General features: G+C 39.0%; 1 protein-coding gene across 6 annotated transcripts in view; it reads left to right on the top strand.

Moving 5' to 3' along the window:
* The first annotated feature begins 747 nt into the window (after window positions 1-747).
* The window catches only part of LOC133609793 (E3 ubiquitin-protein ligase HECW1-like), a 181,770-nt gene continuing 155,171 nt past the window's right edge, over window positions 748-27,346 (top strand). For 4 of the 6 annotated variants that reach the window (XR_009815776.2, XM_061965749.2, XM_061965747.2 and 1 more), the window contains exon 1: window positions 748-911. Coding sequence is in view for 5 of the 6 variants with exons in the window: in XM_061965749.2 (XP_061821733.1) it covers window positions 882-911 (30 nt within the window). In the remaining variant the exon portion in view is untranslated. Of the gene's footprint in view, window positions 912-21,095; window positions 21,559-27,346 lie in introns of those variants that run through there. The other 2 variants (XM_061965745.2, XM_061965746.2) reach the window with 2 other exon arrangements.

Genomic DNA, 27,346 nt, shown 5'->3' with positions numbered 1-27,346 from the left:
TTAAAAAATAATAATTAAAAAATGTATATATATTTTTTTTTTTACTTTTTTTTTTTTTACTTTAATGGGCCGTAGTTTGGGGAACCCTGCTGTAGTTGTATATGTGCATGCTGTTTTGGGGTAGAAGACCAAATAATACATTAGCTACAACATTGCTTGCTGTTCTGCGAAATAGTGTTTTTATCTGAGTATAGTATAAATGTCATTCATTCATTCTGTTAATTTATATGGAAATACACAATGCAAGAAGATACGAGGTACATTATGAAACATTGTGATTCCACGGCATCATTATACTATGCTTCCCATGGAGTCCAATGGGTTATTTGAATTGTATTATCATGGATATAATGGTTTATATTTTGCAGTTAAAAACTTGCTGGAGGGTGTCGTATTTGATGATGCTGGGAGCGGAAGACGAGGAGGAAACGTCGGGCGCGGGTCCTGATTGGCTGCGAAGCGCTGGTACCCAAGTGTGTCAAGTGACATATTTTTAGCGCATAGTAAGAGACTTTCAAAGTAAAAGCATTGCCGGGCCAATAATGAGACCGAGCGTTTTCCTCATTAAATATATTCTTACTGTTATTTCACCACGCAGAACTCTATTAATGTAACACAAATGTCTTTCGTAATACAGTATTAAAAATAGCTACAAGAAGAGATTTCGTGGTGTATGACTTTTAACCGGAAATAGTGGAATATTTCGGCTCGCTTTATTTGTGTCCAAAGGCGAGGATGTGACTTGTCTGTGGTGTTTGTCATCATCCCTCCGTTCGTACGCCGCTTATCTTCTTTCTTTATGTCATTGGCCGTCAGAATGGAGCTTGGCGGAAGGTAGCTGGCTCGTAGCAGGTTCCACTGTCAACCTAAACGTTTGGAGGATGATCCACCGTCAGGTTCTTTTACACCAGGTAGGTCAAGCATCCATTGTTGCTGTGTAACGTTCGACGATGCCGCGGCCCACCGCTCGTTTGTTTATCCTCTTACTGTACGACTCCATACGCGAAATATGTTTTTAAATAAGCACATAACACCGAGGTGTCGATTACGAGAGCAAAACCTCTCTGTTGTTGATGTTTTTGTGGCGCTCATTTGACCAAGAACGACTAATGACGGCTAATTAGCAACAAACATCAATGCCGTTTTATTCCGTAGAAGAAGAAGAATGCGGAAGCAGCGTGTCTTATGTTATTATCCTGAATCCCAGCAGGCACACGACATTGATACAACGTTGTGAAGTGAATTATAGCGCTTCCCATAGTGAAACACAATATCTAAGTTACATTTTTAAACCAGTGTGGGTGGCACTGGGAGCAGGTGGGTAAAGTGTCTTGCCCAAGGACACAACGGCAGTGACTAGGATGGCAGAAACGGGGATCGAACCTGGAACTCTCAAGTTGCTGGTAGGGCCACTCTACCAACCGAGCTACACCGCCCCGACGTTGATTACACTTGCATGTTCTTTTTAAAAAATTGACTTTAAGACAACGTTGCAAAATAGTTGTGTTTGTAAATTGAGACAACGTTGCACATCAACGTTGTCTCAATTTACAAACACAACACACCAACAACATGTTGGACCCACGTTGTTGGTGGGGAAATGGTCACAACAATGAAAGTCGCAACCTGACATTGAATAAACGTTGTCAAAAAGTATGTTGTATTTGTGTTGTAGAATTTATCAAATCAACGTCAGAACCCGACGTTGATTAAACATTGTCAGAAGGCATGTTGTTTCAACGTTATGTTTGAGTTGTAGAATTTTGGTCGAGAAATGACCAAAATTCAGTTGTCAAATCAACGTCAGAACCCGACGTTGATTAAACGTTGTCAGAAGGCATGTTGTTTCATCGTTATGTTTGAGTTGTAGAATTTTGGTCGGAAAATGACCAAAATTCAGTGGTCAAATCAACGTCAGAAGCCGACGTTGATAAAACATTGTCTGAAGGCATGTTGTTTCAACGTTATGTTTGAGTTGTAGAATTTTGGTGGAGAAATGACCAAAATTCAGTGGTCAAATCAACGTCAGAACCCAACGTTGATTAAACGTTGTCAGAAGGCATGTTGTTTCAGCGTTATGCTTGAGTTGTAGAATTTTGGTTAAGAAATGACCAAAATTCAGTGGTCAAATCAACGTCAGAACCCGACGTTGATTAAACATTGTCAGAAGGCATTTTGTTTCAACGTTATGTTTGAGTTGTAGAATTTTGGTCGAGAAATGACCAAAATTCAGTTGTCAAATCAACGTCAGAACCCGAAGTTGATTAAACGTTGTCAGAAGGCATGTTGTTTCAACGTTATGTTTGAGTTGTAGAATTTTGGTTAAGAAATGACCAAAATTCAGTGGTCAAATCAACGTCAGAATCCGACGTTGATTAAACGTTGTCAGAAGGCATGTTGTTTCATCGTTATGTTTGAGTTGTAGAATTTTGGTCGGAAAATGACCAAAATTCAGTGGTCAAATCAACGTCAGAAGCCGACGTTGATAAAACGTTGTCTGAAGGCATGTTGTTTCAACGTTATGTTTGAGTTGTAGAATTTTGGTGGAGAAATGACCAAAATTCAGTGGTCAAATCAACGTCAGAACCCGACGTTGATTAAACGTTGTCAGAAGGCATGTTGTTTCAGCGTTATGCTTGAGTTGTAGAATTTTGGTTAAGAAATGACCAAAATTCAGTGGTCAAATCAACGTCAGAACCCGACGTTGATTAAACGTTGTCAGAAGGCATGTTGTTTCAACGTTATGTTTGAGTTGTAGAATTTTGGTTGAGAAATGACCAAAATTCAGTGGTCAAATCAACGTCAGAACCCGACGTTGATTAAACGTTGTCAGAAGGCATGTTGTTTCATCGTTATGTTTGAGTTGTAGAATTTTGGTCGGAAAATGACCAAAATTCAGTGGTCAAATCAACGTCAGAAGCCGACGTTGATAAAACGTTGTCTGAAGGCATGTTGTTTCAATGTTATGTTTGAGTTGTAGAATTTTGGTGGAGAAATGACCAAAATTCAGTGGTCAAATCAACGTCAGAACCCGACGTTGATTAGACGTTGTCAGAAGGCATGTTGTTTCAACGTTATGTTTGAGTTGTAGAATTTTGGTTGAGAAATGACCAAAATTCAGTGGTCAAATCAACGTCAGAACCCGACGTTGATTAAACATTGTCAGAAGGCATGTTGTTTCAACGTTTTGTTTGAGTTGTAGAATTTTGGTTAAGAAATGACCAAAATTCAGTGGTCAAATCAACGTCAGAACCCGACGTTGATTAAACGTTGTCAGAAGGCATGTTGTTTCATCGTTATGTTTGAGTTGTAGAATTTTGGTCGGAAAATGACCAAAATTCAGTGGTCAAATCAACGTCAGAAGCCGACGTTGATAAAACGTTGTCTGAAGGCATGTTGTTTCAACGTTATGTTTGAGTTGTAGAATTTAGGTGGAGAAATGACCAAAATTCAGTGGTCAAATCAACGTCAGAGCCCGACGTTGATTAAACGTTGTCAGAAGGCATGTTGTTTCAGCGTTATGCTTGAGTTGTAGAATTTTGGTTAAGAAATGACCAAAATTCAGTGGTCAAATCAACGTCAGAACCCGACGTTGATTAAACGTTGTCAGAAGGCATGTTGTTTCAACGTTATGTTTGAGTTGTAGAATTTTGGTGGAGAAATGACCAAAATTCAGTGGTCAAATGAACGTCGGAGCCCCACGTTGATTAACTGTTGTCTAAAGGCATGTTGTTTCAACGTTATGATTGAGTTGTATAATTTTGGTTGAGAAATGACCAAAATTCAGTGGTCAAATCAACGTCAGAACCCGACGTTGATTAAACGTTGTCAGAAGGCATGTTGTTTCAACGATACGTTTGAGTTGTAGAATTTTGGTTGAGAAATGACCAAAATTCAGTGGTCAAATCAACGTCAGAACCCGACGTTGATTAAACGTTGTCAGAAGGCATGTTGTTTCAACGATACGTTTGAGTTGTAGAATTTTGGTTGAGAAATGACCAAAATTCAGTGGTCAAATCAACGTCAGAACCCGACGTTGATTAAACGTTGTCAGAAGGCATGCTGTTTCATCGTTATGTTTGAGTTGTAGAATTTTGGTCGGAAAATGACCAAAATTCAGTGGTCAAATCAACGTCAGAAGCCGACGTTGATAAAACGTTGTCAGAAGGCATGTTGTTTCAACGTTATGTTTGAGTTGCTCGACGTCAGGACCTAATTCAACAAGTCTTCGACGTTGTTTTAACTGACAGGAAGTCCAGGAAAGGGTTTGAAATGAGTAAAAACCTACTTGTAACAAAGGGGGACAAAAGGGACTAAAAGTGTACACTATTGGGATTAAAAACAAGAAATACAAAAAAATATGGAGGGTCCGCCCTGAGATCGGTAGGTCGTGGGTTCAATCCCCGGCTGAGTCATACCAAAGACTATAACAATGGGACCCATTACCTCCCTGCTTGGCACTCAGCATCAGGGGTTGGAATTGGAGGTTATATCACCAAAATGATTCCCGAGCGCGGCCACCGCTGCTGCTCACTGCTCCCCTCACCTCCCAGGGGGTGGAACAAGGGGATGGGTCAAATGCAGAGGGTAATTTCACCACACCTAGTGTGTGTGTGACTATCAGTGGTACTTTTTTAACTTTAATCTGTTCCCAATGTTCAGACCAGGGCCGGCCAGTGGCATAAACACACTATGTGGTTGTATAGGACCACAACCATTAGAGGGGCCACTTGATCCTGGCCTGAGTTTTTGTAAAGATTTGAAGATTGTTTTTTCATTTAAATGTGTCAGTTAGGCCTGGGAGATATGGCTGAAACTGTATCACGATATTGGAGCTTTAGGTATTGGTTGATAATGATAATTATCCGATACGATATCATCAGGAATCATACATGTTTTATTATTTTGTCGTGTGGAATGTTAAAGGTTAAATCACGTAAAATTAGTCAGGGTATGAAAAACACTAACCTATTTATTGATAACCATCTGGAATGGATTTATCCCGTCTTGGAAGTTAAAGTGGAATGGTAATTTGTTTTAACAACACCTGGTATACACAATTAAGTTAAGCTCATGACGCAGTTAGTTGAACGATGCAGACACGTTTGTTACTGAACACGCTTCTGCCTTGGAGATTTTGTATGTATAAACATGTAACTAAAATTATTTGATACTTGTTTATTTTGACAAATGTGCTGTTTTAGATTGTAATATTGTTCAATAAGGGACACTTATTACATATGTCAAGCTCTTGTGCTATTGTGTGCTTAGCTGTTGTGTAGCTGCTAGCCCCTAGTAGCAATGCACAAGTAAACCTAACTGAATTTCTTCTAATACATTTCCGCAGCATCACCCCTGGCTAAATTTAGGCACAAAGCAGAATTTAATTTTGAGCCTCCTTTATATTAAACATGTTTCCCCACACTTTCTTATTTATGTAAAACAATTTCTATACTGTTTTAATCAAACTTTGATTTCATTTGATGTAGGACTCAAACAAATTCAAATATAATAAATTGTTCAATCATTAATCAATGAAAATGAATATGTTCCTGACTAGGGATGTCCCGATCCAGGTTTTTGCACTTCCGATCCGATACCGATATTGTTTTTGCACTTCCGATCCGATACCGATACTGACCTATCCGACCGAGCATGTATTAAAGTTTAAAGTTATTTAGCCTACTTAATTGTCAGAATCATGTTGAAAAGAGTTTTAGTACTCTTGATAACAACTAGCCAGCTGAATTAGGGGAGTTTGAATAATACACAATGGTTGGTAACAAGAAACTGACCTGTTTATTCAAGGATAAACACAAAATAGACAAAATTATACATGACAAACAGAAATGGCATCATTGAACTAGGGCTGGGCGATATGGCCTTTTTTTAATATTGCGATATTTTAAGGCCATATTGCGATACACGATATATATCTCGATATTTTGCCTTAGCCTTGAATGAACACTTGATGCATATAATCACAGCAGTATGATGATTCTATGTGTTTTGATTGATTGATTGAGACTTTTATTAGTAGGTTGCACAGTGAAGTACATATTCCGTACAATTGACCACTAAATGGTAACACCCGAATAAGTTTTTCAACTTGTTTAAGTCGGGGTCCACTTAAATTGATTCATGATACAGATATATACTATCATATATACTATCATCATAATACAGTCATCACACAAGATAATCACATTGAATTATTTACACTATTTATAATCCAGGGTGTGGAGGGGGGCGTCGGATGTAAGTGTCAAAAAGACAGCCAAAAGAGTTTGATATGAGAATAAATCTAAAGTTAAAATATAGGGTAGAAATGCACCCATTTGCAGGAAATGTAGTCTTGATTTTCAAAATTTTCTTTCAAGGCTTGCATGTCTACATTAAAACATTCTTCTTCATACTGCATTAATATATGCTACTTTTAAACTTTCATGCAGAGAAGGAAATCACAACTAAAAAAATCACTAATTTTTTCATACGGTGTTGATGTGGAAATGTTTGCCTCGGCATTTTGATGGTGTGGACGTGTGGCACCGAATGGAGATAAGCGTCTCGACAGACGTTACAATATTTGAACAATGATGACGAAAACTGTTTTCTCTGTCGTGTCCGTGTGTCGAAAATTGTTATGCGCTTATTTATTTTTTTAGATTTTGTGCGTGGCATATAATTGCTATGCGCAGAGGACGCAATTGCACAGACGCGCACCTGAGAGAGAACGTTGGTCACACGGCTGCGCTAGCATCACAGCTAACGTTAGCCATGCTGCTACCTCTCTGCTCGGGGAGGACGTATACGTATGTGACGTATGACGTGACAGTATGTGACGTGTGTAAGAAGGTGCGCTTGCTGTCTGTGAGAGGGAGACACAGGAAAGAGTGAGAAGAGCCTGTCGTGTAATGCCAGCAGCTAAAAGCAACTGCGTGAGAATCCACAGACCTGTGGATGTGTTGAAGGTGTGCTGGAAAATGCGGAACGGAAATTAGGGAGCAGGAGAAAAGTGGAATGTATTATTTAAATCGGTGCGTTGGAAAACACGGACCGGAGGTTTTTTTTTAAACTGGATCTGGATCGGCATTTTCCCATGCCTTGCCGATACGCATTTTTTGGCAAATATCGGCGGCCGATCCGATCCAAATATCGGATCGGGACATCCCTATTCCTGACACACTTGCGAAAAAGATTTGATCCCAACCAGCTCAATGTTTATCTCTAAGTCTAGCTTGTGGGCTATTTTTTGCTTAGCTGTTGGGTATCTGCTAGCTCCTAGTAGCCTATAGCCTACCATTTTTACTTTTGTGTAAATGACTTGACTAAAATACAAGAAAAGACCAACCATGTGTGCACAAGTAAACACGCTGCAGGACTGCTTGTATCGGAGTGCCTATTTTGGAGAGTCTCGATGCCTATACTGTAGATATCATCTGATACTGATATCCGTGTGGAATCTGGGGTTTCTCACCCTCTTTATCAAAGTGCTGGCAATCGCACCTTTTTTTTGGCCTCTTGGTGGATTGTTTTACAACCGTACTCAATTTTAAAAAGTACATAGACTGTGTCACCAATTTGTGGGGATTCTTTCTTTGGACACTCAACTCCATGGAACGCAGTAGTTTGTTCCGTGCAATGTTGGCTGTACGATAACTGAGATGCGGTACGAAAACCGAGGCTACGTCTTGGACAGATTTTGTGGGGTGTACGAAACCCGTGGTACCACTGTAATCTGGTGTATGAATGATGTTGAATGCCAATTGCGTCCACTTGTGTCATTGTTGCGCCCCCAGTCACCACATAGTGGCCTGTACACATAGCAGAGGAAAGGATATGGAAAAACATCAAACATGACCTTGATCAACAGAGTTGTTGGGAATTTGTCCGTGTTAAAAATGCACCTTCAAAATAAAATGTACATTTTAATCCATGCATGAAGTAAAATTAAGATAATTTGTTCTCTAACTAAATTAATTTACTTATTTAACTTTGCCCTGGGCTGGTCTGGTTAATGAGGACAGCATTGATTGGCTGCCAGGGACTCATCAGGATTAGGAACAAGCAGTGGCGGGCCGTGCGTTTCCCACCGAGGCCTTCAGTGATGGCCGACTTCAATGATTACCTCTCAAAATACCATCATTTATGTCTCCACATGACCATTGTTGGAGAAATACTATACAGAAACCATTAACGCACTACTGATCATTGAAACACCTCAACGGTGTACAAAACAGGCTATTTTCTAGTGCATTTAAAAATCAATAAACCCGCATCAGCAATTAAAACATATGTTATGTGGTTCTGTCAAAATTAAAATTGTAAAAAAAACATTAAACGTGAAAAAATAAAGAAATAAATTATTTCAACTCACAATTTGTAGCACCCATTCGACGCCGTATAAGCCAGTGGTACCGCTCGTAGTCGGTTAATTCGAGTGGAAGTGGCGGGCATTTCCCCATTTCATCGCCAGGACAGCTGAGCTAGCTTCCGGTGTTGGCAGACATGGTCTCACAAGATGTAGTTTCTCTTTAAATATCTTTCTGGAAAATGGCCTTGCAGTTTGCAAATACATCAAAGATGCTATTTTAATCAATTTCTAATGGATAAAGCTTTGGCCTGGACAAGAGGTCATCAGGTGGTCCCCAACGTTCACCGAGTGTTTCGACCCTTAACCACAACACTCTCCGGTTGGTGGGTCAGCAGTGATTGGCCAGATCACTGCCCCTCTCATCCAGGCTTCCAGCTATTGTCCTCTCTTTTATGCCAGAGCCAACTGGAGGCTCTCTCTGCCGCTTCTCCCAGCCTACGAACGGCTGTTTTCCTCAAGTGACCTCTCAATCCGACCTTTGTCATCAGATTCCACACAGATTGAGCAGGGAATCCTCGACATCCAACTTCCACTGTCATCAGCCATGCTGTCCACCCCTTGTCCCGGCAGTCCTGGACAAGTTGTTGGTACTTTGTTTTCTTCCTCTCTGCCGCTTCCTCACATCCCTCCTCCCATGGGACAGTAAGTTCCACCAGGATGATTTTCTTTCCCTCTGGGGACCAGATAACTATGTCTGGTCTTAGAGTGGTGGACAGTACCGCCTCTGGGAAGAGGAGCTTCCTCCCCAGGTCGACCTCCATCTCACAACCCTGGGCCAACTGCAGGAAGTTTTGCTTGGCTTGGCCTTGGACAACTGGTCTATGACCCTCTTTCACGAAGGTGATGGTGCTCAGCAGTGGCTTAGTTTTGGCCGGGTGTTTCTTTCTCCTCTCTTGCTCTAAGATGTCTGCGAGCATTGCCAACACCCTGTCATGGCGCCACCTGTATCTTCCCTGGGTCAATGCTGTTTTGCACCCAGAAAGAATGTGCGCCATAGTTCCTTTACCGCCACACAACCTGCACAGCGGGTCCTCCCTCATTCCCCACCTATGCAAGTTGACTGGGGTCGGCAGGGTGTCGCATACTGCTCGGAGCAGAAACGAGATACGAAACGGCTCCAGCCTCCACAGTTCACTCCACGTCACGGTCCTCTTGGGAAGGTTCCACCTTGTCCAGGCACCTTGGGTTGCAAGCTTGACGGCTTTAGCTCTTCTTCCTTCTTCCTCAAGGTTTCGAACTTTATCCTGGATCATGGTCCTCTTTTCTCTGGGAGTGGACTTAGACCACTGCTGGAAATGTGATGTTCCTAGACCCTGTCTTCCAGTGCAAGGGCTTCCGATGGTATCTTTGGTCCTGAGAGATGATTCTGCCTGGGTAACAGCAGTGCTAGCGGCCCACTTCCTGCCAGATCTTGTTCTTATTCCAGCTTCCCTGATGAGTTGATCTTGGGAGTCCCTATACGTCAGGGAAAGTCTGCATTTTGCGACTTTAAACTCCTCCACAACTGAAGACAGGGGGAGCTGGAGCTGACCCGACCTTATGTAGAGCCCCATAGATGTAAAGCTTGGGGCTATTCCCAACAATATATATCTGCCACCTAATCAACGTTTTGTTCTCCTTCTTTGTTTGTTAAAAAAATAGCTACCGTATTTTTTGGATTATAAATTGCAGTTTTTTTCATACTTTGGCCGGGGGTGCGATTTATACTCTGGAGCGACTTATGTGTGAAATTATTAACACATTACCGTAAAATATAAAATAATATTATTTATCTCATTCACGTAAGAGACTAGGCGTATATCAGCAATCATCACACACACACGTCAACCAATAAAAAATTGGCGGGGGCAGGTGATGGCAGAAGTGCATTGTGAAAAAAAAGATGCTACCTGCTACTACTTCCGTACCTATGAAAATGTATCATTTCAACATTGGCGGTAACTTATAAAAACTGAGAAGGGCTGAACAAAAATGGCACCGAAAAGGAGATCATATACTGCAGGTTACAAGCTGGAAGTAGTGAAATATGCAGCAGAAAACGACAATCGAGCAGCAGAAAGAAAGTTTGGAGTAAGCGAGAAACTTGTAAGGGACTGGCGAAAAGCGGAGGCTACTCTTACTGAAATGAAGAAAACTAAAAAAGCTAATTGTGGGCTAAAAGCTAGGTGGCCACAGCTCGAGGAACGAATTCACAAATGGGTGCTTGAACAACGGGCTGACGGGAGAGGCTTGTCAACCGTACAGTTGCGTCTCCACGCCCAGGTAGTTGCTAAGGAGATTAATACAAATGACTTTGCGGGAGGACCTTCTTGGTGTTACCGCTTCATGCAACGCAATCGCCTCTCTATCAGAGCAAGGACAACGATGTCCCAAAAACTGCCAGCAGACTTCCAGTCCAAGGTAGACAGTTTCCGCGAGTTCATTGAAAAACATGTAAGTGAGCACAACGTGACACCGGATCATATTATTAACATGCGACTTATACTCTAGTACAGGGGTGCTCATTACGTCGATCGCGATCTACCGGTCGATCTTGGAGGGTGTGTCAGTCGATCACTAGCCAGGCATTAAAAAAATAGTCCTAAAAATGAGCGATCATAAATCTTCACTATGACGTCACTTTCGTCACTTGATTGACATTCACGGCACCCGAGGGTCTTCTGAGATGATGCTGGCTGCTGCCAGCTCATTAAAATTACCGACTGGAAGGCGAGAAACACTTTATTTCAACAGACTCTGGCGCCGTACCTGTCGTCAAAACTCCAAAGACCGACTGCACAGTTGCACAATAAAAGCTCTGCTTCATCCTGCCTGCGCTACCAAAATAAGAGTCTCAGAAAGCTGGCGTGCACAAGCTAGCAAGCTACGGAGTTTGCCGACAATGTATTTCTTGTAAAGTGTATACAAAGGAGTACGGAAGCTGGACAAATAAGATGCCAAAAACCAACCACTTTCATGTGGTATTGGACAGAAAGGAGGACTTTTTTTCTCCTCCATTCGAAAATACGGACGTTATCATCACTACTCTCTGATTCCAATCAATGCAAGTCATCACAATCAGGTAATACACTAACTTATATTCTTGTCTTCATGAAAGAAAGGAATCTATATGTGTTAAACATGCTTGTATTATCTTTAACCACCTTTAACTTGTTAACAATATTAACTATGTGTTAAACAGGCTTGTATTATCTTTAACCACCTTTAAGTTGTTAACAATATTAACTATATGTGTCAAACATGCTTGTATTATCTTTAACCACCTTTAAGATGTTAACAATATTAACTATATGTGTTAAACATGCTTGTTTTTTCTTTAACCACCTTTAACTTGTTAACAATATTAACTATGTGTTAAACATGCTTGCATTATCTTTAAACACCTTTAACTTGTTAACAATATTAACTATATGTATTAAACATACTTGTATTATCATTAAACACCTTTAATGTATTAACAATATTAACTATATGTGTTAAACATGCTTGTATTATCATTGAACACCTTTAACTTGTCAACAAAAACATATATTTCATAAATAAGTAAATATAAATTATATATATGAATGAGGTAGATCCCCACAACTTGATCAATTGAAAAGTAGCTCGCCTGCAGAAAAAGTGTGAGCACCCCTGCTCTAGTGCGACTTATACAGGTAAAAGCCAGTAAATTAGAATATTTTGAAAAACTTGATTTATTTCAGTAATTGCATTCAAAAGGTGTAACTTGTACATTATATTTATTCATTGCACACAGACTGATGCATTCAAATGTTTATTTCATTTAATTTTGATGATTTGAAGTGGCAACAAATGAAAATCCAAAATTCCGTGTGTCACAAAATTAGAATATTACTTAAGGCTAATACAAAAAAGGGATTTTTAGAAATGTTGGCCAACTGGAAAGTATGAAAATGAAAAATATGAGCATGTACAATACTCAATACTTGGTTGGAGCTCCTTTTGCCTCAATTACTACGTTAATGCGGCGTGGCATGGAGTCGATGAGTTTCTGGCACTGCTCAGGTGTTATGAGAGCCCAGGTTGCTCTGATAGTGGCCTTCAACTCTTCTGCGTTTTTGGGTCTGGCATTCTGCATCTTCCTTTTCACAATACCCCACAGATTTTCTATGGGGCTAAGGTCAGGGGAGTTGGCGGGCCAATTTAGAACAGAAATACCATGGTCCGTAAACCAGGCACGGGTAGATTTTGCGCTGTGTGCAGGCGCCAAGTCCTGTTGGAACTTGAAATCTCCATCTCCATAGAGCAGGTCAGCAGCAGGAAGCATGAAGTGCTCTAAAACTTGCTGGTAGACGGCTGCGTTGACCCTGGATCTCAGGAAACAGAGTGGACCGACACCAGCAGATGACATGGCACCCCAAACCATCACTGATGGTGGAAACTTTACACTAGACTTCAGGCAACGTGCATCCTGTGCCTCTCCTGTCTTCCTCCAGACTCTGGGACCTCGATTTCCAAAGGAAATGCAAACCAAACACCATCAGTGATGGTTTGGGGTGCCATGTCATCTGCTGGTGTCGGTCCATTCTGTTTCCTGAGATCCAGGGTCAACGCAGCCGTCTACCAGCAAGTTTTAGAGCACTTCATGCTTCCTGCTGCTGACCTGCTCTATGGAGATGGAGATTTCAAGTTCCAACAGGACTTGGCGCCTGCACACAGCGCAAAATCTACCCGTGCCTGGTTTACGGACCATGGTATTTCTGTTCTAAATTGGCCTGCCAACTCCCCTGACCTTAGCCCCATAGAAAATCTGTGGGGTATTGTGAAAAGGAAGATGCAGAATGCCAGACCCAAAAACGCAGAAGAGTTGAAGGCCACTATCAGAGCAACCTGGGCTCTCATAACACCTGAGCAGTGCCAGAAACTCATCCACTCCATGCCACGCCGCATTAACGCAGTAATTGAGGCAAAAGGAGCTCCAACCAAGTATTGAGTATTGTACATGCTCATATTTTTCATTTTCATACTTTTCAGTTGGCCAACATTTCTAAAAATCCCTTTTTTGTATTAGCCTTAAGTAATATTCTAATTTTGTGACACACGGAATTTTGGATTTTCATTTGTTGCCACTTCAAATCATCAAAATTAAATCAAATAAACATTTGAATGCATCAGTCTGTGTGCAATGAATAAATATAATGTACAAGTTACACCTTTTGAATGAAATTACTGAAATAAATCAAGTTTTTCAAAATATTCTAATTTACTGGCTTTTACCTGTATATGTTTTTTTCCTTCTTTATTATGCATTTTTAGCCGGTGCGAATTATAGTCCGAAAAATACGGTATATTAAGTTCAATTGTGGCTCTGCTGATTTGCATAGTACCGCCACGTCTCAAACCAGTGAGTATCCAATCACAGGACACATAAATGTCAGGTTCAACGTGAGGCCATCTAGAAGGCCTTACCGACAACAACTCGTGATCTGATTGGCTATCGCAATTATCTACCAACTGTATGTGTCTGTTCACTTACAGTGCATAGACATTGTTGATTCTGAAGGCCTCAGGCAGATTTGGTACAGCATGGCAACATAAGCTAGCTGAATTCTGATTGAATACAAACTCTAACCTAAAAACAACTGCACTGGACATGAAGATAATATGAATAATTTTAGATATTTAGGGAAAGTAAATAAAAAAATACTTGTATCTTTAATTATGATCATGATTTCTGGTTATGTTAGGCCAGCTGAGAAGGCCTTACTGGCCCTGACGGCACACCACTGTGAACAAGTAGAAGAAAGGCTACCTTTGGAGACCATTAGTGAGCGCAGATAATTTCATTTCCATCCTTCCTGTCTCCTTTACTTTGTGTGTGCTGAATGAGTAATGATGTCATTGTGAAGGCAATTATGTCAGTTTATCATGGGCGAAAATGTAGGAAGGACATGTGGATATTTCCCCGGAGAACGCAATATGTGTGTTTGTGTAGCAAGCTGTGTCACAATAATGAAAGAAACAACACCATCGCTACGGCCATGCTCGTGAAACTCGTTAACAGAACATTTTAAATGGAACAATTCAACTAACCCTTCAACGTGATCGCTGTCAAAGAAACATGGATTGGATAATAAAAAAGGAATAGATTTGATCTAAAACAGTGGTTCTTAACCTTGTTGGAGGTACCGAACCCCATCACTTTCATATGCGCATTTACCGAACCCTTCTTTAGTGAAAAATAAAACGTTTTTTTTTTTAGATTCAAGACAAAGTTATATGTTTTTGGTAACACTTTAATATGGGGAACATATTCTAAGTAACAAAGACTTAATTTAGAGTTTTTTGGACACTAGGGGAACATATTCTAAGTAACAAAGACTTAATTTAGAGTTATTTGGTTAGGGTTAGAGGGTTAGGGCCAGGGTTAGAGGGTTAGGGTTATGATAAGGCCATGCCGACTAGGGCATTAATAAGTACTTAATAATGACTAATTAAGAGCCAATATGTTACTAATTTTCATGTTAATAAGCAACTAATTAATGGGGAATATGTTCCCCATACTAAAGTGTTACCATGTTTTTTACTGGTGCACAAAATGAACATCACCTTGTTCAAACAACAAAACCAACACAGTGCATAAACTCACCACAAATTACACACCTGCAAATCAGTCTGACTTCTGCTGTTGCCGTATCCGTAATACGCCGATAGGGAGAAGTTTTTATTTACACGATGAGTCGGGTGTGTCTTGACCTCCGCCGAACCCCTGAGCCCGACTCACCGAACCCCTAGGTTTCGATCGAACCCAGGTTAAGAACCAATACTCTAAAAGGATATGAACTAAATTACATCAATAGAACTAGCAAGAACGGAGGAGGATGAAGAACCTAAACTACAAAGTGGTTAAAAAACATGCATTCTAAAATATTATCAAAAGCTTACGACATAACTTTTGAAATACGTCATAAAAAAAGCACCTAAGTCAAGTGTTGAGGGCTGCATCAAGGCAAATTTGACTGACAAAGTAATTTTCTTATGTGGTAACTAACATTGAACTCTTGAAGCCTATTATGTAAAAGTCCATTGATGACTTCCATGATGCATGTATATGTAGCATTAGTTTACATCCTAAAATCACAAAGCCAAGCAGAATCTCAGGACACTTTGCCACATTATTTAGGATATTTTTACCAATAATTGTGATTACAATACCACAAGTGGTCTGCTTATAACCGACATCAGTGATCATCTGCCAGTTTTCACAATCTATGATGAAAACCACAGGAAGAAGAACGTGGATGACAAAAATACATTAGGAAAACTATGCATAGGGAAGAGTATGATTGCTTTTAATAATGAGCGAGAACATCACAACTGGGACAATGTGTACTGTGTAAAGGACAGATGAAGCATATGTTAAATCTTTAAACATGTTCATGATCATTTATGACAAACATTGTCAATTGAAACAGCTCATTAGGACGCAGAAAAAAATCAACCATAGATGAGAAAATTATTGAAAAATGCTTGCAATAAGAATACATTATATAGAAAATCTATAACAATAAGATATACAAAGGCAGAAAATAAGTACATTAAGTATAAAAACAGGCTAACTAGCATACTACAAACATGTCGAAAAGAATACGACAGTCAATTAGACAGGAACAGAAACAATATGAGGGCAACTTGGGGCATCCTTAATAACATTAATCAAAATGGCACAAAGGGTGATTACCTTAAATACTTCCCAGACGGAAACATAAATAATGACAATATGAAGGAAGCAGGTGAAAGCTTCAATAACTAATTTGTAAATATTGGACCAAAACTGGAGGAGAGGATTCCAGACAGTGTCAATTGAGGTCTTCAATGACACCATAGATAGAAATCCCAACTCAATTTTCCTCACAGGCCTGATACAATAATACATACAGTAGTTAACATGGTGAATAAATGCAAATCGAAGACCTCAATTGATTGTAATGGACTTGATATGGAAACAATAAAAAAAGGGTATTGCTTGTGTTCCGTGATGTAACTTCTTTCCGGAAGTGAAAACCAGTGGTGGTCAACCTAGCCAAGATGGCTGTTGTGCAACAAGCATCCCGCGAACTCTGAGTATACAAGGGGCCTCGATCTTCCTGCAAAACGCAAATACGAGCAAAAAAATCCAACTTTTCAATGGAATAAACCCCTCTACTTCATCAAAAAACGATTTGTCGAGTTATATAAAGGATTATGCAAGAGTAGAGTTTGCAGATATATCAAACTAGCTTGTGCTCCAGATGTCATTCTACACGACAAAACGGATGAAAACTTGGAAAAGAATGGAGGTCCACAACTTCTTTGTGTGTGGCTGGGTCAAGGAAATTGGTATCAAGACACTCCTGGATAAAAACACATCGCTTTCACTTTTGTAAAGTTGCATTTCATGATTAAATTTTGCGTCTATAGCCATGTTTGCCTTTTTGTTGTTGTTGTTGTTGTTGCACACGCTGTTTACAAGTACACGTTTTTCCCGTCTTTATTAAAGTATAACTCTAGCTCTCAACATTATATGTGCTGATAGATTAATTTATTTTGGTCAAAGCTTAGTTTAGCTCACATTTGCTTTCTTTTATTTAGACTCGCTGATTTGGTGCTTCAATAAACACTTGTAGCAAAAGAGTGTTAAAAATACAAATAATATCAAGGTAATACTGAAATAAATAGGAAATACTAAACGTTAAAAGTATATCAAACAAACCTTTAACGAAGTGATCACTGCAAACTCAAAGCCAATACAAATAACAGAAGAAATTAATGAATTAAAGAGCTGGTTTGACAAAAACAGACTCTTTGAATCTCAGTAAAACAAAAATAATGCTATTCGGTAACAGAAGTGAAAGTCAAACACAAACACAGACGGAGTGACATTGAAAGAGTACTGGTAAATTAAATAACATTTTTGTGTGTAATAATTGATGATAAAATTAACTGGAAATGTAATATAAAAGATATATACAGCAAAGTAGCAAGAAACATGTTAAAAAATTAATAAAGCAAAATCATTTTCTGTATTGCTCGCTAGTGTTACCACATCTGAGTTATTGTGCAGAAATATGGGGAAGTAACTACGCAAAAGTATGGTTCAGTCACTGACCGTGTTACAAAACAGGTCAGTTAAAATTACACATAATGTTGGATATAGAGAACATACAAACCCTTTATTTATTGAATCAAAAATATTGAAATTCAATGACTTTCAATTCCCAAATTATGTACGAAGCAAACTATGACCTTCAACCGAAGACTGTACAACAATCTTCTCAACAAAAGAGGAGAAATACAAACTCAGAAAAATGTAACCTAAAACATTTGTATGCACGCACAACACTTGAAACCTTTGGTATATCAGTATGTACAAACCCCGTTTCCATATGAGTTGGGAAATTGTGTTAGATGTAAATATAAACGGAATACAATGATTTGCAAATCCTTTTTAACCCATATTCAACTGAATGCACAACAAAGACAAGATATTTGATGTTCAAACTCATAAACTTTATTTTTTTTTGCAAATAATAATTAACTTAGAATTTCATTGCTGCAACACGTGCCAAAGTAGTTGGGAAAAGGCATGTTCACCACTGTGTTACATGGCCTTTCCTTTTAACAACATTCAGTAAACGTTTGGGAACTGAGGAGACACATTTTTTAAGCTTCTCAGGTGGAATTCTTTCCCATTCTTGCTTGATGTACAGCTTAAGTTGTTCAACAGTCCGGGGGTCTCCGTTGTGGTATTTTAGGCTTCATAATGCGCCACACATTTTCAATGGGAGACAGGTCTGGACTACAGGCAGGCCAGTCTAGTACCCGCACTCTTTTACTATGAAGCCACGTTGATGTCACACGTGGCTTGGCATTGTCTTGCTGAAATAAGCAGGGGCGTCCATGGTAACGTTGCTTGGATGGCAACATATGTTGTTCCAAAACCTGTATGTACCTTTCAGCATTAATGGCGCCTTCACAGATGTGTAAGTTACCCATGTCTTGGCAACTAATACACCCCCATACCATCACAGATGCTGGCTTTTCAACTTTGCGCGTATAACAATCCGGATGGTTCTTTTCCTCTTTGGTCCGGAGGACAGGACGTCCACAGTTTCCAAAAACAATTTGAAATGTGGACTCGTCAGACCACAGAACACTTTTCCACTTTGTATCAGTCCATCTTAGATGAACTCAGGCCCAGCGAAGCCGACTGCGTTTCTGGGTGTTGTTGATAAACGGTTTTCGCCTTGCATAGGAGAGTTTTAACTTGCACTTACAGATGTAGCGACCAACTGTAGTTACTGACAGTGGATTTCTGAAGTGTTCCTGAGCCCATGTGGTGATATCCTTTACACACTGATGTCACTTGTTGATGCAGTACAGCCTGAGGGATCGAAGGTCACGGGCTTAGTTGCTTACGTGCAGTGATTTCTCCAGATTCTCTGAACCCTTTGATGATATTACGGACCGTAGATGGTGAAATCCCTAAATTCCTTGCAATAGCTGGTTGAGAAAGGTTTTTCTTAAACTGTTCAACAATTTGCTCATGCATTTGTTGACAGAGTGGTGACCCTCGCCCCATCCTTGTTTGTGAATGACTGAGCATTTTATGGAATCTACTTTTATACCCAATCATGGCACCCACCTGTTCCCAATTTGCTTGTTCACCTGTGGGATGTTCCAAATAAGTGTTTGATGAGCATTCCTCAACTTTATCAGTATTTATTGCCACCTTTCTCAACTTCTTTGTCATGTGTTGCTGGCATGAAATTCTAAAGTTAATGATTATTTGCGAAAAAAAAAAAAAAGTTTATCAGTTTGAACATCAAATATGTTGTCTTTGTAGCATATTCAACTGAATATGTGTTGAAAATGATTTGCAAATCATTGTATTCCGTTTATATTTACATCTAACACAATTTCCCAACTCATATGGAAACGGGGTTTGTAGGTTTGTGTAGGGCTGGGTGATATATCGAATACACTCAATAAATCGCGGGTTTGTTTCTGTGCGATGTAGAAAATGACTATTTTGTGAGTATTGGAGTATACGTTCTCACACAGTTGTTTTTAGCTGCAGGCATTACACTACAGGCTTTTCTCACTCTTTCTTGTCTCTCCTTCTCACAGAGACGTAAAACAAGCGCACCTTGTTACATACGTCACATACTGTCGCGCATACAACGTCATACGCCCTCGCAGAGCAGAGAGGTAGCAGAGAGGAATGTACCATAGGTAAAGTTAACTGTGGCAGCTAACTTGTGTGGCAGGTGCAAGCGAAGCGGTGCGAGTGGTAATACAAGAGAGAGAAGGTGCCAATCTGGTAACAAATAGAAGAATAAATGATAAATAATACAAGAGAGAGAAGGTGCCAATCTGGTAACAAATACAAGAATAAATGATAAATAAATGGGTTATACTTGTATAGCGCTTTTCTACCTTCAAGGTACTCAAAGCGCTTTGACAGTATTTCCACATTCACCCATTCACACACACATTTACACACTGATGGCGGGAGCTGCCATGCAAGGCGCTAACCAGCAGCCATCAGGAGCAAGGGGTGAAGTGTCTTGCCCAAGGACACAACGGACGTGACTAGGATGGTAGAAGGTGGGGATTGAACCCCAGTAACCAGCAACCCTCCGATTGCTGGTACGGCCACTCTACCAACTACGCCACGCCGTCCAATTCCCAAGAAAAACAGCACAGGGTCCATCGTCTTGCGGTGGTTTGGCTTCAAGCGGAAAGATGTTGAACAGACAACCGTAATATGTCAATTATGCGGCAAAAGTGTTGCTACAAAAAGTAGCAGCACTACTAATTTGTAGCATTATTTGAAAAGTCACCTGCTAGAGCAGTGGTCCCCAACCACCGTGGATCGATTGGTACCGGGCCGCACAAGAAATTTAAAAAAAAATCAATATAAAAAACACAAGATACACTTACAATTAGTGCACCAACCCAAAAAACCTTCCTCCCCCATTCACACTCATTCACACAAAAGGGTTGTTTCTTTCTGGTTCCTATATTATATATCAATATAGATCAATACAGTCTGCAGGGATACAGTCCGTAAGCACACATGATTGTATTTTTTTATGACAAAAAAAAAAAGAGCATCCAAACAGAAGAATAAGTGATTATTACATTTTAACAAAAGTGTAGATATAACATGTTTAAAGAGAAAGTAAACAGATATTAACAGTAAATGAACAAGTAGATTCATATTTAATTTCCCACCACTTGTCCTTAATAATTTTGACAAAATAATAGAATGGAAAATGACACAATATGTTACTGCATATGTCAGCAGCTAAATTAGGAGCCTTTGTTTGTTTAGAGATAGGGTGAGAAGCTCTGCCATCCGGGAGGAGCTCAAAGTAAAGCCGCTGCTCCTCCACATTGAGAGGAGCAAGATGAGGTGGTTCGGGCATCTGGTCAGGATGCCACCCGAACGCCTCCCTAGGGAGGTGTTTAGGGCACGTCCGACCGGTAGGAGGCCACGGGGCAGACCCAGGACACGTTGGGAAGACTATGTCTCCCGGCTGGCCTGGGAACGCCTCGGGATCCCCCGGGAAGAGCTGGACGAAGTGGCTGGGGAGAGTGAAGTCTGGGCTTCCCTGCTTAGGCTGCTGCCCCCGTGACCCGACCTCGGATAAGCGGAAGAAGATGGATGGATGGATGTTTGTTTACTTAGTACTAAAAGACAAGTTATCTTGTATGTTCACTATTTTATTTAAGGACACATTTGCAGTAAGAAACATATGTTTAATGTACCCTAAGATTTTTTTTTTAAATAAAGCCAATAATGGCATTTATTGTGTTCCCCTTTATCTATAAAAAAGTATCGAAATACATTTTGGTACCGGTACCGATACCAAAATATTGGTATCTCAACAAAACTGCACTGCATAATGTTGTTTACTTAGCGATGTTGATACACAGTGTTAATAATCATTCTAAAAAGATGAAGTATGCTGCAAATGTATTTTCTCTTCTAAAATAAGTGCACACAAATATAATTTTAGACATACACCTGCTGCTTTTGCTCTGCTTGTTTATGTGTTTGTAACCAGGCGCCCCTCTCCTTCTTCTCCTCCTTCTCCTCCTCTTCTCCATCCCTCAGGTTTTGTTCTGCTTTGGGTTGACTGGTCATAATGCTGATGCAGCTCTGTAGTATTAAGGTCAGTGTGCCCCCCCAATGCCCCTTCCATGACCATCCATGTTCCTTTCCATGTGCCTGCTTGCCACAATCCAGCCAGGATTCTGTTAATCCAAAAAAAAAAAATGCATTCCTTATGAAGTAGTACCTCGGTTTTCATTCGTAATCAGTTCCAGAAGATCAGAGGAAGACTAGATTGTACAAAAAAAAAAAAAAAAAGAGTACAAAAAAAGAGTAATTTTTACCATGAGATAAATCCATTCCAGACACCCTATACATTACACAAAACACATTTTATAGAGCAGGGTTATTCAGCTAAAATTCCAGTTAGTCCGGATCAAAAGCAAAACGGGCGAGTTTGTTATGTACAAATATATGTTTGACCGTACGATAACTGGGTAAGGTTATTAGACGGTAAACGAAGATCGGGGCAGATTTTTGGTGAAAATGTTTTATCGAATAACAAATCTTACAAAAAGTGGTTTATGCAAAAGCCAAGGTATTGTACTTCCTGTGATACAGGGTTTCCTTTACGTTTAATTGATTGTCATCCCTAGTATTAGTATCAAGACTTAGACTTGGACAAACTTAATTGATTCACAAGGGAAATTGTTCCACACAGTAGCTCAGTTTCAAAGGATGGAAAGGGTAAGGATGGAAAGGATGATGCAGGTATTAGACTAAAAATGTACCATAGTAGCAATATAAAATATAACATATGTAGTATTTACATATTATAGATACAGTATATAATATATACTGATATTATATTATTATATTATATTTTTATATAATATATACAATATATAACATGGGTGTCAAACTCTGGCCCGCCGTGTAATTTCACTTGGCCCGTGAGGTGATATCAAATTAACACTAGAGCTGGCCCGCCGATTATATACAGCGGCGGTGCCGCGGTACACCACTAATTCTCATACTTGCCAAACCTCCCGGGAGACTCCCAAATTTCAGTGCCCCTCCGGACAAATTTGGGGTTTGGAGGTAGCGGGGGTGTATATTGTAGCGTCCCGGAAGAGTTAGTGCTGTAAAGGGTTCTGGGTATTTGTTCTGTTGTGTTTATGTTGTGTTATTGTGCGGATGTTCTCCCAAAATGTGTTTGTCATTCTTGCTTGGTACTCTCAGTGTAAACTGTATCGCTGTTGATGAAGTATGCGTTGCATTCACGTGTGTGTGCGTACAGAAGCCGCTCATATCTTGTGACTGGGCGGGCACGTTGTTAGAAGGGATGAAAAGCGGACGCGACGTCAGCTCGTAGAGGACGTTAAAAGCCGTGCCTGTAAGGCACGCCCCCAAGACTGTGGAATATGAGAAATAATGACTGATGAACACCTTCGTTCGATAATGAGGGTTGCCTCAGCTCAAAGCCTGAGCCCCGACATTAATGAACTAGCATCCAAGAAAAGATGGCAGGTATCTGGCTTGGGCACATCAGATTAGATCAGTGTGTTGCAAACTGAGCAGTTTATAGTCCTGAATGGTTAGTTTATTCATTGTTATTTTTTTTCCCAAATTTATTAGCCTGTGGAAAACGTTAATGTTGATATTTACCTCAGAAGGCTGCAAATAGAAAAGAGGCATTCAATTTTTATTTAATTTGTATTTGATATGCCATTGATATTTTTTAATTATTATTATTATTATTATTATTTGAAACTCGATTTTGCATGTCACTTTAAAGTTATATAAGCCTTGCTTTTTCAATATTTAATGCAAAACTTGTTTGGGTCCCTATTAAAAGGTTAATTTGTTCAACCTTGGCCCGCGGCTTTGTTCACTTTTACATTTTGGCCCACTCTGTATTTGAGTTTGACACCCCTGATATATAACAAATCCCAATTACCATGTATATGTAACAGCTGCAGCAAAAAAAAAAACATCTATCCATCCATCCATTTCCTACCGCTTATTCCCTTTGGGGTTATTTATAATATCCATGCAGCGAGTGAGCGCACAGAAAACCTAAAAATTTATTTTTAAACATTTTGAATACATTCAGAATCCTAATAAATAAGAATAGCGATTCAATCCAATCCAGTCCACTTTATTTATATAGCACATTTCAAAAAACAGAAGTTTCACAAAGTGCTGCACAGAAGTTGAGACATGCATACTAGGAGAATCAGTAATATAAAACATTTAACTATAAAAGAATAAATACATACAATTAGGGATGATGTTTGATAAGAAATTATCGAGTTCGAGCCTATTATCAAATCCTCTTATCGAACCGATTCCTTATCGATTCTCTTATCGAATCCAGATAGGTTGTTGTACATGGAAGAAAACACACAATATTTGGTTTAACAAAAGCTCACTTGTATTATGTAAGAAAAAAATAAAATCTAATAAAGAAATAAATATTGACTGTTACCCCCCTAAAAAAAAAAAATTTAAATAAATAAATATTGACTGTTGTTACCCAAAGTATTTTAAGTGGGATTTTTCAGAAAAACAATTATATACAGTAACACAAAAATAACCTATATCTGTGATCACTATAGGTGTATAAATAATAATATAGTGTTATATAAAATCAGTCCCTTGGGCACAAAACTTAAAATAATACAGCTCTCCAAAAAGTGCACTTCTGCTGCTATTTGACATAACTGTTTGTTTTGATGCTTTGACATTTTTGCACTTTATTTCTTTATTGAAAGAAAATTCTATGAAGAGAAAAGTTGTTTGCAAATGTGGTTACAATGCTAAAAAATGAAAAGTTAAAGCTAAAAAAAGAAATACACTTTATTGAGTTAACATTATTTCTTTATAGGGGGAAAAATGTGATGTTATGAGCTAGGGAATATAACAACTACACTACCCAGCATGCAACGGGAGTGACGAAAAGTGTTATTGCATGTCGCCACCCGGCAGCTAAGAATGAGGTTATGAGCATGCTGTGAAAGTAAACGTCAAGAACTCAGCCAACACGCCTCGTCTGCATTATTTATAATTAGACAGACAACACATATACAGTGTGATTTTGTTTTGTTTACAAGGAAAGAAAAACAAAAGTTAAAAAAGGGAGATGTCATATATATATGTGCTGCGGTTGCTTTAAGAACGTTGCGACAGCTGCCGTAAAGGAGGTGCGTTGCTAGCCTGGTTGCTATGTTTCCGGTTGGTCGTAAAAGTGTTGGTCATGTGTTTGTACCCCGCTCAAATCTCTCAGTAAAGTTATTCATTGGATTATACCTTTTGTTTTGAACTTTATTACACTTTGGAGTGCTTTTTCCGGTCCATTGTTTTTCCTGCTTTCGCTATCTGCGCCTAATGACTGAGCTACGTGACATCATTTCTTGTAATGTCTCAAGGGGCATTTCTAGTCGGGACGGGATTCCTTCCTACGGATTCGAATAAAGAACCAACTCTTTTTCTTTACTATAGTAGTCTCGATAACGGGTACCGGTTCTCAAAAAGGGATTCGAGTCCGAGGACTCGGTTCTTTTCTTATCGAACAACCGGGAAAACCAGTTTCGAGTATCATCCCTACATACAATACATCAGAGAAAATAAAATAGACTAAAATCACAAAACTCTCATGCTGGTTTAAAAGTCAAAGAGTGAAAATATGTTTTAAGACGTGATTTAAAACTCATTAAAGAGGGAGACGTCCGAATGGCAAAAGGGATATTGTTCCAAAGTTTTGGAGCCACAGCAGAAAATGCACGATCACCTCTGGATTTTAAACAGGTTTTTGGGACGACAAGAAGAAACTGATCAGATCATCTGATTCAGATGTAGATTCAGTCGTTTAATTTAGAGATGAAAAAACGTATAACTTAAATTTATTGGTATTCTTTACAATGTAGTTACTGTAAAACTAAGCACACAATCGGAAGTACATTATTATTATACACATCAAGTGTAATATTTGACACAATTAGTCACAATATTTTAATCAAAAAACTAGAACGATATGGCATCAGAGGGTTAGTCTTAAACTGGATAAGAAGTTATCTAACAAACAGGAAACAATGCGTGAAGCTAGGCGAACACACATCTACAACGCTAAATATATCCTGTGGTGTACCTCAGGGATCAATACTAGGACCTAAAATATTCAATCTCTATATAAATGACATTTGTAAAGTTACAAAAGATTTAAAGTTAGTATTATTTGCGGATGATACAACAGCGTTTTGCTCAGGAGAGAACACACAGAAGATAATACAAATAATAACAGAAGAAATGAACAAATTAAAAAGATGGTTTGACGAAAACAGACTATCGTTGAATCTCAGTAAAACTAAAATAAGAAGAGAAAGTCAAACACAAATACAAATAGACGGAGTAGAAATTGAAAGAGTAAATGAAACCAAATTTCTAGGTATAATGATTGATGATAAATTGAACTGGAAATCTCATGCACACAATATACAACATAAAGTAGCGAGAAACACATCAATAATGAATGAAGCAAAACATGTTCTAGACCAAAAATCTCTTCATATTCTCTACTGCTCGCTAGTGTTACCATATCTGAGTTACTGTGTAGAAATATGGGGAAATAACTACAAAAGTGCACTTCATTCACTAACGGTGTTACAAAAAAGATTAGTTAGAATAATACATAATGTTGGATATAGAGAACATACAAATCCTTTATTTATTGAATCAAAAATACTGAAATTCCATGACACAGTGAATTTGCAAACAGCTAAAATTATACACAAAATCAAACTATAACCTGCTACCCAAGAATATACAACAATTCTTCTCAAAAAAAGAGGAGAAATATAATCTTAGAGAAAAATGTAATTTAAAACATTTGTATGCACACTGTACAACACTTAAGACCTTCAGTGTGTCAGTATGTGGAATTAAATGATGGAATGGATTAAGCAAAGCAATCAAACAATGTACTAATATGATCCACTTCAAGAAACTCCTCAAACTTAAAGTGTTTACAAAGTACAAAGAACAAGAACCATGACAAACATTCTCAATTTATTTCATCCATCCATTCTCAAAATAATCTTACTTATCTCATCATATGAAATATGACTTACTTCACCAATTATTATTATTAAATTATTATTATTTATTTATTTTTATTGTGATCACTTATGGAGTATATTGTGAATAAATTGAGAACAGGAAGTGAACAAAAGTTTTAGCAACTGTTATGTAAAAGAAAAGGGGGAGGATTAAATAAGCTCTGCTTCTTCCTACTCCTTTTCGAACATGTCGAATAGAGAAACTGGAAATTGTGATGCATCATGTTGTATGCTTGCATGTTCCAAATAAACTCAAACTCAAGTGCACATACATGTAAGAATCATGTTTAATCAACAATACAGTTTGGCATAACCTGGAAAAAACATTAAAACCATACAGGATGCAGCTAGCCTAATGCTGACATGCATGGGACCACCTCATTGACAGGCTAATGAAAATTAGTCCCACAGTCGTTTTAAACTTGGACACGTTTAACCTATGGGAAAATGACTTAACAAAAATGTTATTCTATTTTTGCTTATTTGCAAAATATTTTTTTTGTGGCTGCCCACAAATAAATACATGTATGGGAATGGAAGATCTAAATTGCGAATGCTGCAAAATACATGTTTTTTGCTTTTTTTCTGCTTTGCGTGCCGACCCGCCTTAACCTGTTTCCCTCTCACCAACTCACGCTCAAAGGGCTTCGGCATTGAGTTCGCTCCATCAAGGCTGGCTGAGCCGTGCCCTGAAGCTCCTTCCTTACTGGAGCGTTCCTTGATCATCTCAGATCCCCAGGATGGAAAATGAGCTCCCTTCCTACCAACTGAAATAACTGTCCATGTTTTTAG

This window comes from Nerophis lumbriciformis, linkage group LG07, assembly GCF_033978685.3.
Source record: "Nerophis lumbriciformis linkage group LG07, RoL_Nlum_v2.1, whole genome shotgun sequence".
Classification (NCBI taxonomy): Eukaryota; Metazoa; Chordata; class Actinopteri; order Syngnathiformes; family Syngnathidae; genus Nerophis; species Nerophis lumbriciformis.
The sequence above is the reverse complement of the archived record's forward strand: the minus strand, read 5'-3'. Positions and strand labels throughout refer to the sequence as shown.